At 32.8% G+C, this 21,742-nt stretch overlaps 2 protein-coding genes across 2 annotated transcripts; both read left to right on the forward strand.

Annotated features, from left to right (window-relative positions):
* Positions 1 to 6,429: 6,429 nt before the first annotated feature.
* On the forward strand, positions 6,430 to 14,027 carry LOC133692291 (transcription factor bHLH128-like). The gene is made up of 6 exons (XM_062113129.1): positions 6,430 to 6,989; positions 9,436 to 9,761; positions 10,241 to 10,372; positions 12,605 to 12,670; positions 13,304 to 13,372; positions 13,499 to 14,027. The coding sequence occupies exons 1-6, from the start codon at positions 6,602 to 6,604 to the stop codon at positions 13,553 to 13,555; spliced, it is 1,038 nt and encodes a 345-aa protein (XP_061969113.1). The 5' UTR covers positions 6,430 to 6,601; the 3' UTR covers positions 13,556 to 14,027.
* A 2,384-nt stretch (positions 14,028 to 16,411) lies between these two features.
* LOC133692293 (ras-related protein RABA5d-like) lies at positions 16,412 to 21,254 on the forward strand. Its single transcript, XM_062113131.1, has 2 exons — positions 16,412 to 16,902; positions 20,632 to 21,254. Exons 1-2 carry the CDS (start codon positions 16,569 to 16,571, stop codon positions 20,949 to 20,951), a joined length of 654 nt encoding a protein of 217 aa, XP_061969115.1. The 5' UTR covers positions 16,412 to 16,568; the 3' UTR covers positions 20,952 to 21,254.
* Positions 21,255 to 21,742: the final 488 nt, after the last annotated feature.

A 21,742-nucleotide genomic window follows, 5' to 3' on the forward strand; every position in this document is an offset into this window, starting at 1 on the left:
CAGAATTTCACATCATTAACACCAATATACTTCCAGTTTTGATTCTAACAGGGTATAAGGTTCCACATAGTCACAATCCATGTTTTTTCATCACTTTATATTGCATTCAGTTTAACTCTTTCCATAGTCGGCCCTCCCCTTCAGGTTTCACATAGTCACAATCCATGTGTATCCAAAACTATCCAATTCCTTTGTTAATTTATCTAGAATTAGGACCCATACCTAGCCCCAATTTCATCCTTCTGCCTAGTCAATTTTCCTTAACAGCTGCTGGAAATTCCAGGGTCATTTAGTTGGGGTTTTCATTTTCCTTTTTTATCTCAAAATTATAAGAAAGGTGGAGAAGGGTTGTGGTTCATACCTCACGGTTCATAATAGTTTTAGGAAGGGTTTGGTGGTATGTTCTTCTCTCTTAGTCCAGTTTTTTCCTTCTTTCACCTGTTATCCAGCCAATCCTCTAATTTCTTCCTTCTCCCTTGTTTTTGGTTTTTCTCTTCTTTACTTAGCTCACATCTCACTCAACTCTCAAGGAAAACTGCATGCATGCTGGTTGTGTTTAGTTTTTTTCCTTGAGAAGGAGTGGTTGTGCTGCAACAATGGCTGCGACCGGTCCTGAAAGGAGGTTTAGGCTCTTTCCTCCTCCAAGTTGTGTCACTTCTCTTTCTCATGCCTAAAGAGACAACTACAACTAGGGTTTGGGTTTAATTTATGTTGGGAAAGAGGAAGAAAAAGAAGCGTGCAGTTGGACATGCAGCTATTATAGACAGATCTTTGGGAAGAAGAAGGGTCACCTTCTCTCTCCCTCTTGTATGTATACCCCCTCTTAAAGAGGTGGGGTGTTCCAGTGCTAATTTTCCCCTTTCTCTTAACTCCCTAAGGCAGTCTGGTTTGTTTCCCTAAACTTTTACTTAAACTGAGTCGCTGTCGATTCAAAAACTTGTAGCGAAAACTGTGTCGCTATCGATTCAAAAACTTGTAGCGAAAACTGCGTCGTTATCGATTCAGAATTGGCAGCGATGGTGGAGTCATTTTTGGCTTTACTTTTTTCTTTTTTTGGGTGTTTACATGGAGACTACATAAAGATTTTCTTCGAGAAACATTACTATTTAATTGAAAAACTTAAAAGATAGATTATTTGTGGAGTATTGGCCTAGGTTTCTCCCGTAAACCAATCCCTCGTTCCAAGTGAGACACTTTGAAACTTAAATCAATAAATGTATATAAAAGAGAATATAATGCTTAGAAAAAGAAAAGAAAAAAAATGAAAGTACATAGTGTGCAGCATATCTGAGTATAGTTGGCATGGCTCTGTGTGGGAATTTGTGTGGCTTTGTTATGGTGAGTATGTGGCTCCAAAGTTGGTCCCCTTCCTGCTTGTAAGTCTAGGTGTATTTATACACCTAGTTTGAACTTTTCTTTATATAGAAAAAATTATGTCATTGGCTAACCAAGTGGCTCATTAGTTGGTGTGATGTTATTCTATTAATTATATGTCTATTAAATGCATAAAATTGGAAGAAAAGTTGGTGTGCCATGTCTTTTTAATGGAGTTCATTTATTTTATGTGGTCAGGGGCCATAGCAGAAATGCAGTTATTTATGATAGAAAACAGTGCTTGTTTGTAAAAAGTTTGTGTACAAAACTTTATGTGTGCTATATTAAAATTATCATCACAAAAAGAAAAAATAAATGTATAAATATGGAATAAAAAGGCAAAGATGAAAGAAAAATCATATAGAAGTAAAGAAAATCAGGATGGTTGTCAAAAAGGTGACCAATTGGTTGCCCGGGCTTGGCCTAGATGACCAATTTTTTTGTTTTTTAATAAAAAAATTATTTTTATTTCTCATTTTCTTGTACCATTAACTGTAAATCCACTAGATCGATAGTTGAGCTTTGTCTTCCCTTCTTGAATTTTGATACTTTATGTTCTCTTTTCATGTTTAGGCTTTTTTTCAAGTTTAAAGACTCTTTACTTGGCAAAACTCATTCGTCAAGCAATCAAGCTCACCTCATATTCTTAAACGAGTTTGAGATATAATCTAAACTCTTGAATTAAATATAAAGGCTTTGTACCCTTTTTTTTTTACCCTACGACCTATATCATCATTCTTGTTTTTTAGTGAAAATAAGACAATAACTTGTTAATGTTTTTCACTAAAAAGCTCATAAAAATTTGACCAAATTAACATCTATTGATATTTATATCTTTCACCCTCACATCACCTCCCTTAAGAACTAATTAGTTTAGGCCTTAATTTGAAATACCCTTAAAATTAACTTTTCTAATTATTTTGGAACAACAAAGTATAAACATAAACACCAAAGTATATGCTACTAAATTTTGTAATTGAATTGGCCTTATAAAACAAATGGCTTCTAATGATGCGATTATTCTAGAACATCAATCTTCTCTATGCTTTTCTCCATATTATAATAATGATCATAAAAGTTATATGGGCCTATATTAAAGACTTGATTGACAAGAGAAAGGTCAAATAGAGCACCAAACTTGACTTACAAAGTGGAATCTAGTATCTTGAAGGATCTTGAGATTGGTATTTAAAAACCTACAACATTGTTTTGAAAAGAAACAATAATGGATTGATATATACAATCCACTTAGGTGATTTTAATTATCATCGCCCAAAAAATATTTATCAAGCATTATTTGAATGTTAGTGTCTTGGTAAGAATATATTCGAAAGTTCTTAAAGAGAAATGGGGATTTCATTTTAGGAAATACACAACATTAATAACCTATCTATCGTAGGAGAATATTATAAAGAGTTTATCAGTAGTTTTAAGGAGTTTTCATATGTTAAAAATGAATTCTCTTTACCTAAGACTTGACTATACTTATTTCAAGCTTTTTCTTTAATTACACAAGAAAATAATTCTAATAAGATTTGTCAAATAGACTGGCTCATTTTTTTGTGTTTATGTGAGTTATTTACACCAAACCCTCATTTATCATAAGAGTATAAATTTATTTCAAAGCCAAGATTTGATGCTTCTTGAAGGAAAATGGAGTCTTGTGTCATAAAAATGTTTTTCAAAGTGTTTATTACAATACAAAAGGCTTGCAAGGGTTTATAAACATATATTCACTTATTTAGATATTGATTTGATACTCGTTGCTTATTATTTCTTTAGCTTTTTTTTTTCATGTTTTCCTGAAATAAAGATTTCATTCATGTTTATGCATTTAAAGTTGCCTAAAAAGCAGGTGTCACACGCACACATACATATATATAAAGGCATTTCTTTCTTTACTTCTTTCAAAGGTATTGCTTCTACTTATTTGAAGAAGTAGTCAATTGTTACCAGGATGTATGAATGTCTAACTATAAATTTTAGTTATAAGACCAACATTATAAGACTCTGATCATCCAAAAGCCAAGATGCAATCTAAAAATATAAAGGATTTAATGGTCAATGAATAAAGTTAATGTGAGATTAGTGGGCATGACACCTTATTGCAAAGTCCATACAATCATTTACCATGCTTGGCCAATAATACCTCTTTTTTTAATGCAAAAATAAAGTTTAGACCTAAATCCATATGCATGATAAACTTCAAAATAAGCCTATTATAGGATTTGAGATATTTTTTTTCCTCCATCTAAGCATCTAAGAAGAACAGCATTAAATAATTACCTATAAAGAATTTAATTATAGTAGATAAACTAAGATGCTTATCTGTAAATATTTGTCTTATATTGTTGATCATCTTTTAATCTTCCAAACTCTAGGTAATCAATTATTGATTGGCTTAAATCTTCCTTATCAACTGAGCAACAAAAATATTATTGCTTATAGTATTTTCCAAATAGAGTTGCGGGATTGTTTATTTTTTGTATATTAGTATAAAGGTCACCTCATGCTTAAAATATGCTAACATTATTGCTAGGTTTGTCAATGCATCGATTTATTGATTTTGAATTCCTAGGACATGCTTAATGCTTACATAGCGTCAATTAAGAAACATATGATTTTATATGGAATAAGATTTATCTTTTGAATATCATATTTTTCTAAAAGTTGATTGGTAAAAAACCTTTAGGCCTTTATAAACATATAGCCAGTAAATTTCCATCTCTAGAGTTATTTCTAAACCAATGATCAATGATCAATGCTCAATACTTTTCTATGCTATTTGAACATTATTTTATCAATGTAAAGGAGAATGGTATGACCTCATCATATGAAGTTAGGAACACTACTCTTGTACTTAAGCTATATTTTTTGAACACTTTATAAAAAACAACTTCTAAGATGACATGAAATTTATAAGAAAGACTTCTTCATTAAGAAAATCTTAAGAAAGCTACAAAGTTACTATAATAAAATGAATAGTGAATCAAATAATAGGATGAACAGGAAAATCAATATGAACCTGAAATACCCTTAATTAAGAGGATATTAAACTAAAATCCAACGTATTAAACTACAGATTATTTGGACATTGAATTGTGCTTGTAAAATTATGATGTCTACAATATGGTATTTGTCACTTGCATTGTTATATAGGAATATCTATGTTATCTTTTTTCTACTTTTTTTACGTGCTTTTAATAAATTTAAGTTGTTGGATTCTTTCTATTTCTTTGATCGAGAATATAATTTTTTTAAATATACAAATTTACCTTCATAAACAACTTTTAGGTTATATGTTGATTAGATTTCTTTCCTTAAATTGATCAAAATGCAAGTTTATGTTGTACATAAAAATGTTTAATAAGTGTATTTGAATTTTTCATTTAATTTCTGATTGTGTGTGTGTCTTGCTACATAAGTATGGACTTTTTATAGTTTTATGATTTGTACTTATAAAATTTTATCAATTGAGTGTTTGGTTAATTGTTGATGTTTTTTTCTTTAAGTATCCAGTTAAAATCATTTTATGGATCATAATTAACTAGGTAAAAAATTAGAAAAAATATAATAAATAAAATTATAGGATTTTGATGAAGTTTGACATACATTTATATTATTTTAGGTAATCATATCAAATATTTCAAAAACAATTATTGAGGAATGAATACATATATAGTTAATATAAAGCCATAATTGAGAACTCACATAATAAATTAAGTTTTTTTATTAAGATGGTTCGTTAATAATCAAAACCTCAATGATCAAGTGATCAGTAGTTCGAATCTTATCAATCTTATGATGAGTCTATGCAAAATTTAAATCTATAGAGATTTTTTTTTTAAGGATATGTTAGAAAATTAATATAAAATTATTTTTGGAACCTTAGCTAGCACTTCAAGTTTTCAGGTTTAGAAGATTCTCTGACATGTATCAGTTCTACAACATATATAATTAATTTGTATTTATAATTATTTGTTTTTTTTAATTATCATTTTTTTTCCTTTTGAAATTAGACTTAAAGATTTGTTTGGTTTGTAAAAAGTTGTGTGAGGATGTTTTTTATTCTTTTTTTAATTGAATTTTTTTTTAATTTTATCCTTTAATATTTTATTGATTGATGTTTTTTTTTATATTCTTAGATCAATTAAAAATGTATCTTAGATATTATTTTGTTAAATTTTAACTTCGTTATCAAGTAAAATTATAAAATTATTTTTCAACATATTGGCATGCGTTTATTTTTTGGAGGCCACCATGATCATTTTTTTTTTGTTTAATTCAATGTATTTACCTGATTGCATGTTTTTGTTATCATATAATTGAATAAAATGAACTTACTTAACCTTTGTTAAAAATAAAAATGATTTAAATCAGAATGTAGCGTAACTCATCAATCTAGGCTGATATAATATATTGTTATCATTAATTTTGTATTTTTTTATTTTATTTTCTTGGGTATTTTGCCCTTATATTGGTCTTCAAAAAGTTTTACACATATTATTAATAAAATATCACGTGAAAGATCAAAATAGGATAGCTACTAGTGGATTTGAAGAAGAAAAAAGAGTCAACTATATGTCCACTTGTAAAATAGTCCTTAATTATGCTTTTTTGAAAATGATTCTAATAACATGTAAGTTTGTTTTATTTTGCACTTGTAGAGAAATTTATTATATCTTAATTGACTTTAAATCTATATATAAAATTTTTCCTCAATTTTAATTTAATAAAATAAATATCTTTATAAAAAAACAAGAAAATAAAGCAAAAAATCCATATATATATATGACAAAAAATAGAAAAAATTGATCATTCTCATTGGGGTATCAGAAATAAAAACAAAAAAGAAATCAATTATAAAAGATAAAAAAGAAAAGTTGGCAGAAAGAAAATAATCTCTAGGTGACTTATAATATAATATACTAGCAACTTGGCCAATTAAAAAAAAAAAGAAAGAAAGAAGAAAGGTTCTCCCCCACATGTTCGATAAAGTAGATTGTCTGTATACACTTCACAATATTACAAAACAATTAAAGCTCAGGCTCAGGCTAACGCAACAATTACTCATTCGACATTTCCCCATCCAGCAATCTCCTTCTATATCGAACTTTCCTTTCCCATACTAGCTTCTCCTCTCCCTCTCTCTCTAAGTCTTTAACTGCGATAGTTTCTTTCTGCAGCAGCTTGTACAGTAGTTGTCTGGCAAAAACCAGCACGTATCATGTATCAACAGCCGTCGTCGTCATCCTCGTCGCCACAAAAACCTACGGTCCCAAGTGGGCTGACCAGGTATGGCTCAGCCCCAGGCTCTTTTTTAACCAGAGCTGTTGATTCAGTCATCGGGGTTGACCGTGAACTCTCTGGCCTTGGATCGACTTCCCTTGTGGGCAGTCGACAATACTTCTCTGGTGACTCGCCCTCGGTAACCTCAGAGTCAACTTGCAAAGTCAACCCTTCCAGCTGCGATCCAAAAGCACCCAAAAGTGGTGGCAGTAGCGGCAGTTTGCAGAGGTCGTACGGCTTTAATGAGGTAGCACATGGTGCTGGATCTTTGGTGCGGCAGAGGAGCTCACCTGCTGGATTTCTAAGCCATCTCGCCACTGAAAATGGTAAATATATATTGTTTTGAAAAGAAAAAAAAACTGTATTGTTAGTCATTTTCTTCTCTGGATTAATTAGCTGGAAAAGACTTGATAAATTCTTGATTTTGGGATCTGCTATTTGTTTTTTTTTCCCTTGAAAAACAAGGACAGAAGTGAGAAGAATCTTTGGTTTAGGTGGATAGATCCCAAAGTTGCAATGGCTTCCGTGTCCTTCCACTCACTTCATATCTCTTATTTTCTTTATGAACAAGTGGTCTGGTAAATAAGCATTGACAAAAATGTAAATAGCAATGTATCTCACAGACAAAACTACCCTTTAGTTTGATGTGCTGAAGGTCTAGGAATTGTTCTGCTTACAATAATGTTCACATGTACACTTTGCAGGCATGGAGAGTGGTTGGGTGTCTATGCCATGTTGGTAGCTTATGGATGATAAGTTATTCAATTAGTTCTTGGATTCATTTGATTGGGTGGGGGGGGAAGTCTTAGCATTAATAAGCATGCAATTGGTTGAGAGACTCTGTTTCCTTTTGCTTATTTATCATGCATATACCAAGATTAGGCTTCTTTATTACACCACTGGTGACCACTCTTGATGCATGTTCTTATTTATTGCTGTGCATACACCAAGACATGGGTTGAATGCTGACTCCCCGTGATTATATTTATGCATAATATCTCACAAAACGTTCTACAAAATGTATACATTGTTAGAGTATAGTTTGTAGTGTAGCATATTAGCTATAGGTTACGTTAAAGAAAATCAGGGAAAACCTCAAATTAGTCCCCGACTATGAATTGATTCGCGATGTAGTTCCATAAACTATTGATTTTCTCAATTGGGTCTCCAAAGATCACGGGTTTTTTCAATTGCGTCTTCCGTTTAAGATATTATACCTTTTTTGACGTAATCTTTATTCTCGAAATGGTGTCGTTTTATTGTATAGCATGAGTAATGTGGACGAAAAAATTGGTGGACATAGATGGGGGACTCAATTGAGGAATGTCTAATACTTTGGAGATGGAATTGAAAAAAATGATATCTTGTGTACTTGATTGAGGAATTGGTAGACAGTTGAGGACTAATCTGAAGTTGGGAAAAAACAAGGTTGTATTAGTTATTTGAGGTAGAATGGTTGGAGATTTATAGTTATGTTCCTGCCTATTACTTTAGAAGGCAGCTAGCTCCATGCGCTATTTATTTGTTCTTTAATGAAAAGAAAACGACAAGTGAGTGAAATGAAACATCAAATTTCATGTTACCAGGCAGCAACTAGGACGGATTATACTGACTGACAATGACTCGGTTCTGTTTTGAAGACAGAACATTATCAAATACCAGGAAAGAGATGGACTTGAATAAGATATGGTCTTGCTCATAATTGAGACGGATGCTTTCTTTTTTGAATGATAAACAAAGAAGAGAAAAAGAAGATAGCTACTTTTCTGTGTACCAAACCTTACTCCCCACAGGTTTTTGGACTGCATGTAAAAGTGGACTTCAGGAATTATGTTGTAGGGTGTGATCTGTACGTAATCAGTGTTAGGATTTGCCTATTTCCATCTTGAGGCACATCTTAGAGAAAAGCTTAATTTAGAGGCTAGAAATTGTAGTTGGAAATCATTATGGATGAATAGAAAGACTGAAGTTTATGTATGGATACTCTCCCTGAAATCATTCACACTGTCCGTGGAGATTAAGAATCAGGTCTGGAACATACACTAAGAGTTTATTTATTGATATGATATATAGATTTGTGAAATATATAACACTTCTAAACTCCTTAGATCTTCGGTGGAAGCATGGGCTGCAAAAACATCTTCTATGTGCCTATGGATTACAACTGCTGACTGTGTTCCCTTTAGGTGCTTCTGTACGGAACTTCACAGTTTCAATTGCTTGTTTATCTTACTAATAACCGATTCATTAGAAAAGAAAAGGGACTAGATAAGGAAATCAAGTGTAATGGAGCTGATCAGACATTAAATGTTGCAATGTTGTATCTTAAAACTATAAAAGTTGTTTTAATCAAATGATCTTGCCTTCCATTTGCAAGATCTCAGTTCCAGAAGTGAGAGCCATCTGGAAATGTTTGCCTCTTGTGCATAAAGAAGGAACATGATATAACACATGTGAAAATGTATTCCTAAACCTGAAACTGTTGTCGATTTTCGAATTTTGTTGCAGAAATGCAGAAATAATTAACCGTATGAAGAATTTTTGTACAAATGTTCCTAAGATTATACGCTTAAATTACAGTAGTCCCACTTAATTTTCAAGCAGGTTATACCGTCTAAAGAACTCTATTCATACCTCTGGAGCCTCTGGAAGTGACGCCTGTGTTATACTGTTATTCTTCTCTTTAGGATTGAGGCTTAGAGAACCTGTCTTTAATTGTATATCTTTGGTTTTAAATATCATCTCTCTTCTTCTTTTTTCCAATCTAAATAGGTGGTTTCTCAATTACAAGGGAATCTGGAGGCTATAACGCTCACAGTGGCCCTGGTGGTGGCCACTCGGTATCAAGGTTGAAGCCTCAGTTGAGCTTTACTAGGCAAGAGTCTCTTTCTCAGATATCTGAAGTTAGTGAGAATGTTGTTGAAGGCATTGGCTCTGACAATAACCACCAGAACTGCACTCATTCTTATTCTGCTGCTGGCTTTGGTATGGAATCTTGGGACAATCCAAATTCCATTGTATTCTCTGGACCCCCCTCGAAACAAGCTAGGAATGGAGATGGAGACATTTATAGCTGTTTCAATGGCTTAGAAACTCAGGTACTGAAGTTATTTTCTGAAGACTTGTATGTCAGGAAAGTCATGGAAATGTGGATAACTTGGTGATCCCTGGCCTTAAAAACACATGCATTTGCATGTCCATACCACACCCCTGCGTTTTCTGGTTACTTGTATACATACAAGCCAAGGGTAATTGTAAGTACATACAATTACATAGTTGCAAACGTCCTACTCAAACAATTTTTTATTTTGCCGAGAGCAAACTGGTGCACGCACATGGCATATTTCACACAGATACTTGTTTGCTCAAATCATAGTCTGGTGTGCGACACTCTTAGCCCGACATTCATATAACAAAACTTATTAGAGCTCGTATATTTTTTTTAAAATAGGCAATTCTCTCATGGCTGGTATAATATGCTTAAAGTTATATTTTGCAGTATTTATTATTATTATTATTATTATTATTATTATTATTTCTCCATCTAGTATATGTATCTAAGTCATTTTTCATTCAGTTTAGCCTGCCTCAGACAAGTCTTGAGATAGAAACAGTGGAGAAGCTGCTACATGTTCCTGAAGACTCTGTTCCTTGCAAAATCCGTGCTAAGCGTGGCTTTGCCACTCATCCAAGAAGCATTGCTGAAAGGGTTAGTAAAGTTTATTAACTTTTTAGGAGAGGAATTATAGAAGTTGCATAAAGATTGCCTTCTTGCCATTGCATTATTTGTAATTTGAGTCCACTTTGCAAATTAGGTCATCACATGGTGAATTGAAGTGAGCTTTTTCAATACAGTCCTGACCTGCTCTTACATGCGAATACCTTGATTTCATATATATGAACATAGATATTCTAGAAACAATACCTTGTTATTGGAGTAAATATTTTCAGATGCACACTAGCAGAATTGATCGAACTTACTTGTCTAGATATCTAATCAATACATGATATAGCTTACATAGCATAAAGTGCATGGATTATTGTTGAACATAAACAGTGTTTATTGTGAAGTCTGTTTATTTGTTAATGTAACATGTCCAAAAAATTAGGTGTTGTTTTGGAACTATGCACTAACTCTTGTCTGGCACGTTCTTGCTCCATTATGCACAAGGGATTGATGCATAAATAGTTTTCTCAAAATGAAACACTAGATTTGGTGACAAAATTGGAAAGAAAATTCAGAACATCCAGTTGCGTTGTGTGATGTTTGTCTTGCTGAGTGATGACAAGGAAGAGCAAACACCTAGAAAGTGAAGTTAATTTTGCATGTCTCAAGGTGGTTTTTGGCTAGGCACCGGCAAGGTTGTTTCATGACTTAAAATACGAAGTAGGGTTGTCACAACAAAGTTAATCTACTAATAGAAACTAAGAACTTGAAAATAATATTAAAAAGAAGAGGTAAGTTCAACCAACTTAGTGAGGGAATAACATTGCATATTAGCATATGGTAGTGAAATACATGTCATATAAGAAATAACAAATGAAACTCTAAGGTTCTCATAACAGATGAGGTTTGTGGCCCCGATCACTATGGGAGGATCGGTCGCTATAGACTGGTACTTATCTCACCAACTAGGTATACAAAAAATCATGTGCATATAGACTAACTACTCTCTGTTAGTATGGAGTTTCTGATAAATATTCCGATATCAGAACATAATATATATTCATATAATTATTAAAGCAACTAAATGTCATATCGAATAGAATTTAATTTAATAGAATGCGAATACAAATTCAAGAAACTAACGAGTACTCGAAAATAAATCATCATATATAGATATTCAAGAATGTCATTCATACTTATCATATAATCAACATGCATAAATTATTTATATTACATGCATATTTAAAATTATCTTACTCCCCCGAAAAACAGAAGACTGATAAGGATCGCTAGGATAATGCCAGCAGAATCTATAATGAATATAAAAAATACTAAAAAACAACTTGAAGTAAATAACATAAACGATTACAACTCTAATATTAGAGACCAAAACGTAATTATAAAATCAAAATAGATTCACCCGATCAATCCTGAACATGTACCAAACTGACTGAACTTAAAAGAACTAATCAAACCCCATTGCTCGGTCAATCAGTCAACCGATTGATCAGGATTTCAAAATTCCGATCTGTCAGTCTTCCAAAAATTTACAATTCCTAAAAAATTCTAACATGTTTCTCACAAATCCATAACAAAAATCAACCAATTAAACTCAAAACACAAACTTCAAATCTCTAACATCTTAAAATCTTAAAATCAAACTTAGCCACTATAATCAAGCATGAAAACATCAAGATATTACCTTAGAAACCCTTATCTCCAACTTTCACTTCTTTCCTTTTTCTTTCCTTTCCCTTCTTCCTCTCTTCTTCTCTTGTTCTCTCTCTCTCAAAGAAATGATCTCTTTCTCTTTATTTATTTTTTTAACCTCATATATATACGTTGGAAGACTTTTAATACCTCTCCTGCAAAATGCAATGTATTAAGAATAAAGAGACTGATCTACATGCTGCATGCATACTCCTGCTTGTCCTTTACCCATTCAAGTTTGCCAATACTCACACTTTGGTTTCACCAAAAAGAACGAGACCGATGTCTCATTTGATCAATCTGCAAAGATGTGGGTCCATCTTCTTTGCATTCCCTTTAATAAAACCAACATAATGAGAAGATGGACTATGCGTAAAGGATGAAGGGATGCACAATCCTGGCGATTCTCTTTTGTTGTTCATTAGAATTTGTTCATAAATAGCAGCTTAGAAAATTCTTTTACCATGAGATTTGTGGCCATTCACTGGTGCAGGCTATGCTTTGCTGGTGTTTGAATTTTGTTGTGGATCTGTAATCATCTTCTTCTTTTTTTATTTAAACCAGGAGAGAAGAACCAGAATAAGTGGGAAACTGAAGAAACTACAAGATCTCGTTCCGAACATGGATAAGGTAATAAAGTGGTATTCTTTTCTTCACACATCATGGAATCTTCTTTGAGTATTGGTATTTGTCATAAAGTTCCTTCACTAAATTCATTGAGAGATAATGCACTCACACACAACCCTGCCTTGTGCCGGCATGGATGGCCTGACTGGTTAAGGCCAGTTAAAGATTCCATGATGACATTAACTTGATCAATCAGTTATATTTTGTGAAGTATATTGATCATGGCCACGGGGGTTTTTCTTTTCTTTTCTTTTTTATTTTTGTCCGATGGGCCTATGCCATAGGGGAAGCCTATCCAAATTTCTGAATCCGTTTCCAATATCTTCGAGGACTCAAACTTGAGACCTGGTAGTGGAAATCCTAAGTTTTAACTACAGGGGATCCTTTAAGTTGTGTTTGGTTAGTTCAAGAACAAATATGAAAGGGATAAAAATGTTGGTTTGGAGGCACGGAGATAGTCAAATAAATTTGTTGTTGTGATAGTCAAATAACTGAAGAAATAATCAAACACCAATTACATGATACCTTTTCAACTCACACAAAAGAAGAAAAAAACTTGCAAAACATTTTCCAGGATTCCAAATACAGTAAATTATGAAGAATGTGTTGTATGCTGATTATCTCAACAACTTGCAGCAAACAAGTTATGCAGACATGCTGGATTTTGCAGTGCAGCATATCAAAGGCCTTCAAAATGAGGTGGAGGTGAGTGAAACATTTACATCATGATCAGATAGAAATGATGGCTAAATCGCAATGGCAAATGGTTGTATTACTTATTGCTGGTCTTCCCCTAATCTTCACTTGATATTGCTTGTCCATCTCTTACAGAAACTCCACAAAGAAATGGAAAATTGTACCTGTGGATGCGAAAAATCAACCCCATGATTGTGTGAAAAATGGGAGCCTGGAGCGATGGTCAATTCTTTGCTCTCTGTGTGAAAAATCATCACTTCACGGCAAGGCAACCGAAAGTTAGATTGTCTATTAGAGCACCATGATGTTCGGCTGAAATGGGATGAACGTTGACCCGACATAAATGTGAAAAAAGTTTTTGATTCAAGGAATTTGAAGGCAGGGACTCAGGCAAGCTAAAGTTATCTTACCAAATTTCGGTTAACAACTGTAACGTTAGGGAATCAAACCCAAAACTGTATATAGTGAAGTGATACTGTTGACTAGTAGCTAATCAGAGATGATGCATGTAAAAATGCTGTTTAATTTGCCCTTTTTGTTTTCTTGGTATTTGAGAATTGAGAGCATAGTTACCAAATCTTGTCGGGATGGTCCAAGATTTGCATAGTGGATTTGCCTGGTCAACTAATGTATCAATGAGTGAGTCAACAGAGGTGTTGTTTGATGTGTTTGGTGTTTGCAAGTGTGGTAATAATTATTTTTTAAAGTGTTTTTATTTAAAAATATATTAAATAATATTTTTATATATTTTGAAAATTATTTTTGATATATTATATCTAGTTTTTGCTTCAGTAATGCCCCTATTGATTTTTAGTTCTTTAATCTCGGCTATTTGGTTCGATCTCTCTTTTTAAGAGAAATAATTGACATGAATAAACTCGCTAATTTGTTGATTGAAATTCTAAACTCTAACCTTGGTGAAGTCGCAAGGCATCTTTACAAACACTAGCCACCAACATGAATGGTATAATCATGAGCAATAATGTCAAGACTCAAAACCAAAGCTCCCAAGTGGGTGCCCAATAATCCCCACAATCAGAAAACCATAAATAGAAGCTTTTTTATGTTTTATAAATTTTGAAAATAGCATTTGAAAAACAGAAAATAACTCAGAGTATTTTTTTTTAAAAAAAAAAGATATAACCTTGGTACGCATGATAAAAATTTGGAAAACTGATTTCTAAGAACAAAAAATAGAATCATAAAGAGTGAAATCAAAAGAAGAAAGCAAATGGAAATCAAGAATGCCTCTCGAGAAAATAAAAGAAAAATTTAAAACAAATCTATCAATGTCTCGTTACTTAACATTTAACCTATGCTTCATCGCGGATTATAAACATTTTTTTCAATAAAATATCAAGTATGCAGGTTGCTTTAATGTAAATTTTTACATAAAAAATCAAAATGTAAATTAAAAAGCCTATGTAAGTAAGATCAAGATATTTTATAATATATAATGAAACATGTATTTGATTGTGTTTACATAACATATTTATTTAAATAAATAAATGATAAATCTATACTCTAAAAAACTCATGACTTAAAAAATAAACACAAATGAAATCAACTGAATAAACTCATGCCATAAAAAAATATTACACAAGACCGAACACATCTGCAATGTAATTTTAAAATGAATATTTTTTATTATAAAAAATAAAATTTATTTGTAAAAAAAATATTATAGATGAATCAAAATAATACCTTGAAAAATAAAATAGAAACAAAACAACTAAAAAAACTTATATTAAAAAAAAATGCAAAAGTCGTAATCTAGATCATGAGATTGGGATAAACTCATAAAAAAACTTAAAGATAATCACGAAACCAATAATAAAAAAAAGTAATGCAAAACAATAAGACCGTACAAAACTAAATTCCCAACAAATTAAATGTCGAAAGATAAAATCAAGAAAAAATTAATTACATAAAAGGATCGAAAAAATGAATGTGAGAAAAAATATTAATTAGAGGGATAAAAATTTTCAATTTGAGGGTTTAATTGAATTGGAAAATAACTTTAATAAAACAAAAAAAATAAAAAGAATAAGGGTCAAACTGAAAAAAAAAATAAAACAATAGAAAATTTGATTAAATGATGAAATTGACAAAAAAAATTCAGCAAAAGTGCCAAGAAAAAAATTAGAAATTATAAAAAATAAGGATCAAAATGAAAAACCAAACATATGAGAAATTAAAATTGAGGGACTAAATTGAAAAGAATAAGAAAATTCTATAAATGGAAAAGGAATGAAATAAGAAATTATGACTAAAATTGAAAAGTAAGAAACAAAAAGGACAATAATGTATGTTACCTGTCAGGAAAGAAAAAAAAGAAAAAAATTATACGACAACTGGCGATAATCTAATTACCATTAGTTGTCACACGCCACAAAAAAAAAAACTTAATTTTTTAAACCAAAGGGCGCAAAGATATTTTTACTATAGTCCAATATATATTTTAGTATGGATTGAGCTACAGTAAAACACCTATGCCATTTAGTTTTTTAGATAATGTATTTGATAATTTTTTTATAAATAAAAAAATCTAAAATTTGAATCTTATTGACTATCCTTTTTTCCATTATAATAAAAAATAAAATAAAAGATTACTATTTTGTACAACAAAAAATTTTTAAATCTAATGATTAATGGTTGTCTATTTGATAAAGTGTGAGATTTGAATTATATTGGCTCCAATTCTCTCAATCATAAAACCATAGAAAAGGGAGATCCCTATTTCATAGGACTTTCTATCAACATAATATTGCATTTTATTTTTTATAATATTTTTTTTAATTACCATCCTCCATTTTCCAATGCCTTTAAAACTTGTTTTTTAAATGAAAAAACAATATTGTTTTGCAAAAAATATCCTTTTAAAAAGAAATTAGTTAATAACTGAAATCTCATCAAAATCAAGTTCTAAATTAAAAAGATTTCGGGTTAACTTATCGGGCGATACTGTCCGGTTTTGTAATAGTGAGAAAAACCAAAAAAAAAAAAAAGAAGTTCCCTTAAAAAAATATGAATAAATGATATGATGAGTCCACTACATGCGCAGTATGTCTGTGCCAGCTTAGCTTGGGCTAAAAACACACATTCATACCCCTCCACCACTCCTTCCCTCTCTCTCTCTCTCTCTCTCTATATCTCTCAAGCCACAGCCATCTCCAGCAAGCAGAGAATTATCAAAGCGGCAAGCATGTCATCGGACGAAGAAGGGGGAGAGGAGTACCTGTTCAAGATCGTGATCATAGGGGATTCAGCAGTAGGAAAATCAAATCTGCTTTCTCGATATGCAAGAAATGAGTTCAATTTACATTCAAAGGCCACGATAGGAGTGGAGTTTCAGACCCAGAGCATGGAAATTGATGGCAAAGAAGTTAAGGCTCAGATTTGGGACACTGCTGGCCAAGAGAGGTTCAGGGCTGTCACTTCTGCTTACTATAGAGGTGCTGTCGGTGCTCTCATTGTTTATGACATTAGTCGCCGTACTACTTTTGATAGTGTCGGTCGATGGCTTGATGAGCTTAAAAGTAAGTAACGTTTTTCACCCCTCCCCTTTTTTTTGAATTTGATGACAGCCCGTCTTTGTTTTTGTTGTTTTGTTTTGGGGTTTTGGTGGATTTGGCTGAAATGCACTTTGTGAAGGGTAAAAGGTTGATCTTTTGGTCAGTTGTAGTTAGATCTGAGGTTGGAATGATGGATTTTTCAATGAGACTTGAGTTGGAAGAAAGCTATAAATTGATCTCCTTTAGAAAAGTCACTAAATATGGTTGTTTTTTAGCTTAAAACTTGTTGCCATATCTTTATATTGTTCTTTTTTTTTCGAAGTTGCATATTCTATGGATGGTATTGGCGTGGCATGAACTTCTTGGGGGTTATTATTTTCCTAATATGTTGCTAAAATTGGAAAATTTTGTCCTCGTTAGGCCAACTAGTGATTTGGAAGTGCAAGATCTCATATTCTGATGATGATAATTTTCTTTCTTTTCTTTTGGAAGGCAGGGTTATAAGTATAAACTTTGAACGCTTAAAGATTAAAGCAGCTCATTATGATTTTCAGGTTGAGTCAATGTGATTTCATCGATATGAATTTCCATGCCTAGTTAGCTTGTATTTTATAGGGGGGAAATGCTTCACAGATAATGCAAATCAGCTCCTGATCACATACCTCATTCGTGATTGCACACATACCTCATTCGTGATTGCACACATTATATATTTGTTTTTGTGTTTGCACATGATAACTAACGTCTTGCATTAGCAGTGCAATTAGCTGATCTTAGAATATACATTTGTCCCAACAATCCTAAAAAGTCCCTGATTAGCATTTTTGGTGACATCTAAATTGATGTTGTAGTGCTCTTTCTTTTTGCTCAGTTAATCTTATTTCAGGAATTGATTAGTTCTTCTATCTAATGTTAATGTCTTAATGAGAAAGGTGGAGTTGATTACATATTTACTTAGGAATCAGAAATTTTGAAAGCAAAAATTGGTAGAAGTTAAGGCTCTGTGCAGATTGCAAGACGCATTAAAGTTTAATTAATGGCCCCACAATGCAAAATACCACACACACCAAAAAAAGAAAAAAAAAAGACAATGATAAATCTGAAAATAGAAGGTTTAGAGGGTATTATTGATCTATGTTTTCCTTTTTGAGGAAAATATATATATATTGTTACAACTAAGGATCAACTTCGGATAGCTTGTTGATCTTGGCGTATATGTATGCTGGGATTAAAGTAAATTTTAAGCTGATTTTAAACCAAAGCAAACGATAAAAGCATACTGGAGTTTGCCAAGAGTTTAAGCGCAGAGTCCACCAAAGAGCTCATTGGGTTTGATTACAATTTATCATCTCTCATTTTTATTGCAATAATATTAGAATACAGCAAAGCCAGTTAGTGTCTTACAAGAATATAGAGCCTAGCAGCAGTATGTAAGAAGAAATAATTAACAATGAATAACAAGAACTAGAGCCAAACAACCAAAATCTAAAAGCATGTCTAATGATTCCCAAAGGCTGTCTAACTACACAGGAAAGTACAGTTGGCTTTATCATTTCAGGCAGCTTTCTTTGAGGGTATCACCTAGAAAATTCTGACATTATGTTCATTTAGTTCTGTTTGAGCCAAATTTTATTTAAACTCATTGACACTAAATTATATCTTTTATTCCTTTGACCCACATATTTTGGTCTTATCTTTCCTGATTCCCTCTCCTACTATTTCAGTCCCATCACTCTTTCGCACCTCTGCATCCATAAGATGCACATCTTTTGAAAACAAACTTTGTTATCTCTGGCCTGAAGTTTTTTCATCAACAAACAGTAATTTCCTGTTTGAGAAAAGGTAGGAGAATCTATTGAAGACAATAATTAATGAAGTCAACTGAGCCAGATGACATGTATTTAACTGATGCAGGTCATGTAAAAAATTTTGATCTTTCAGGTCAGCAGCAATTTGCATGTCGTTTCTATATTTCAGTCTTATTTTCAATACATGTGGTTAGGTTGTGCAGGGAACATGTAAGTTTGTTTGGGTGCTTTACATAGTTTTGATGTTTTACATTGGTGGTTGTTATTTTGGTCATGCAGATGTGTTTGTACTTTATTGTTTCATCTTTCATCTCTAAGCTTAAGACAATATAGCTCTCCTTTTACAGGGATAAAGGTTCAGATAGAGATGTAAATTAGCTTGTGTAGGACATATAGTAAAGTATATCAAAACTTAATGGATGGTTTAATAGAATGTGAATTGAGTAATTCTTTATCACTGCTTGCATGCTGGCTGCTTCCATAATAAAAATACCATGCACCACAAGTTGATTACAATATTATAGCCTTGATAATCTGGTATTAGTGGTCTTATTGGAGTAGTTAAAAGTTATAACGTGTAGAGTACCATCAGATAATGATTAATTAATCCTTTAGGAATTGCTATCCAACACATCAGGACCAATCAATTCTTATGGCTATGTCCACAGTAATGGCCTAAACCTGAAAGCAACAACGGATTATACTAGATAAGTGGCAGCTCAAAGAGTATTTAGTGATGAGAGTTAGAATCCTGCTGGCATAGGTAAATCCCTGCCTCTTTGGAAAACTATTCAACTGACAGAAAAGAATAATCATATACAGAAAGGGTTGGGATGGGGAGCGCAACCAGTTTTTTTGTGCAAAAGAACTTTCAAATAGACTAAGTTCAAACACAGTACCTTTGTCTACTGTCAAGAGGCCTAATTCTTCCTTAATTCCTGACTTATGAATATGACCAAAATCATCATGTCTGCATGTGATGTTATGTTCACAACTTTGATTATGAATCATGCTACACATCATGAAAACTACCACACAAATAGCACGAGCACTAGCAATGGTACATTTCTGTATATATACACAATGTTTTGTCCATTAAGACTACATGAGTGTTTGCAATTTCATTGTTTTGTTGAATATGTCATTTCTCTTTGTACTTCCATAGGGAGTATCATGGGAATGAAATGTTTAAGTACCACAGCCATAAGATTTGGTGATTAGATGAACTTGATTCCATTATGTTATTAAAAAATTGTAGTTGTCCATATTTTAGAGCATTGCTATCCATCCTGAAATATTCATCTCAAGTGAGTTTCCTGAACAAAATCAACCATTAACAGGATGGACCTAACTGATGACTCCCATACAACACCAACTATCAAGTGCCTGACATTGTTATGGAACCAATTCTGGATGGATATTTTGGGATGAATAGTCCTACTCCTTGTGCATCACAACTGCTCTGCATTAGAGTGGAATATAGAAATAGCATATGTTCCCAAGCGTGCTAGGGTGCTTTGAGCATTGAGCTTTTAACTGGAGAGGAATAGTTGCGTGAGAAACAATTTATTCATCCCAGATTCTCAATGTCTGTGTTTTCTAAATTTTGATTTTATAAGCAGTTTCAATGTGGTGTAGTTCCCCTATCATTGTACATGTTGAGCACTGGTATCTTTTATTATCAAGAGTTCTCTTTAAATGGCAACAAAATGCAGTTTTTAGCTTGGCCTGGGATTGGCTAGAAATTGCAAAGAGTTTATGATATTGAGTTTTAACGTTTTCTAGATGTCTCAAGATTCAGCAGTATTCTTTATCCTTTGCATGTATATCTAGCCTATCTGTTTGCTTCCAAGGGATCACTTTCCTCCTGATCATGGTCTTAGATTTTCATAATTTCTGTTCAGTTTAAAATCACCTTTTGAGCTTAACTGAAACATTTCTGCAGCCCATTCTGATACAACTGTAGCAATGATGCTGGTTGGGAACAAGTGTGATTTGGAGAATATCAGGGATGTTAGTGTGGAGGAGGGCAAAAGCCTTGCCGAAGCTGAAGGGCTGTTCTTCATGGAGACATCTGCCCTTGACTCAACAAATGTTAAAAAGGCTTTTGAGATTGTTATTCGAGAGATATATAACAACGTGAGCAGGAAGGTCTTGAATTCTGATACATACAAAGCTGAATTATCTCTGAATAGGGTAACCCTTGTTAACAATGGGAGTGACTCCAAGCAAGCCCAAGGCTACTTTTCCTGCTGCTCCAGGTGATCTCCGTTCGTCTCATGTCTTACAAGTGTACAAGTTACAGGATTTGACATGGTTGGCTTGTTGATTCAATTTGGTTGGGTGGTCGGTTTGTTTTATTTAATTATTATGACTTCAGGGCATTATTAATTGCAAAATAAGTTGATATTTATAGCAATGAAATTGTTTAATTCAAGGTAAAAGAAAGGATCAAGTTTTTCTGTGCTTTTGATTGCAGAATCATGTAATTGCACAAGATAAGTGAACGGTCATGTTCCTTTGTGTACTTGTAATCTTTAGTGGAAATGTTACACGTAGCTTTTAAAATTGTTTCCTTCTATTTACCAGCACCTGCATCCTTTCTCATCAGAGGAGCCACAGGGATGCATCCATTTGCTTATTGAACCCTATTTTGTTTCTTTTAAAATGTCCTGGAATATTCATCATGCCCTCACTTCCTCCTCTCTTCTCCCTCTTTCTTTCGTCTTTCTTTTCTTGTTTTCCTTTTTTAAGCCCCTTTTAACCACGCAATTATGTATTACTTGTAGTTGTTCTGTTGAAGGGTGTGGCCCCTGGCTCAGATGGCCAGCCAGCCAGTATCTACCCAAGAAACCATATGTATATATTTGTTAAGGCAAACCATTTTTGCCTACGCTTAGCAGGTTAAGGTTGTGACTTGGATTTTCAAAATCGATTTTGAATGTGACTGTTTGAGCAGGGGAGGCAGGGTGAGAAGGGTCTTGCAACTGTTGTTCCTCCATATCCAAGTGATCATAACTAACTTGTGCCCAAACTTTTCTCATTCATTTGCCTTA

Source organism: Populus nigra, chromosome 4 (assembly GCF_951802175.1).
Source record: "Populus nigra chromosome 4, ddPopNigr1.1, whole genome shotgun sequence".
Classification (NCBI taxonomy): domain Eukaryota; kingdom Viridiplantae; phylum Streptophyta; class Magnoliopsida; order Malpighiales; family Salicaceae; genus Populus; species Populus nigra.

What these genes read in the sequence shown, in the direction of transcription:
- LOC133692291 (XM_062113129.1), top strand. Translation starts at nt 6,602, where the DNA reads ATGTATCAACAGCCGTCGTCGTCATCCTCGTCGCCACAAAAACCTACG. An exon ending in TCAATGGCTTAGAAACTCAG is followed by an intron (nt 9,762 to 10,240) that starts GTACTGAAGTTA and finishes TTTTTCATTCAG; the next exon opens with TTTAGCCTGCCTCAGACAAG. An exon ending in TCGTTCCGAACATGGATAAG is followed by an intron (nt 12,671 to 13,303) that starts GTAATAAAGTGG and finishes AACAACTTGCAG; the next exon opens with CAAACAAGTTATGCAGACAT.
- LOC133692293 (XM_062113131.1), top strand. Translation starts at nt 16,569, where the DNA reads ATGTCATCGGACGAAGAAGGGGGAGAGGAGTACCTGTTCAAGATCGTG. An exon ending in ATGGCTTGATGAGCTTAAAA is followed by an intron (nt 16,903 to 20,631) that starts GTAAGTAACGTT and finishes ACATTTCTGCAG; the next exon opens with CCCATTCTGATACAACTGTA.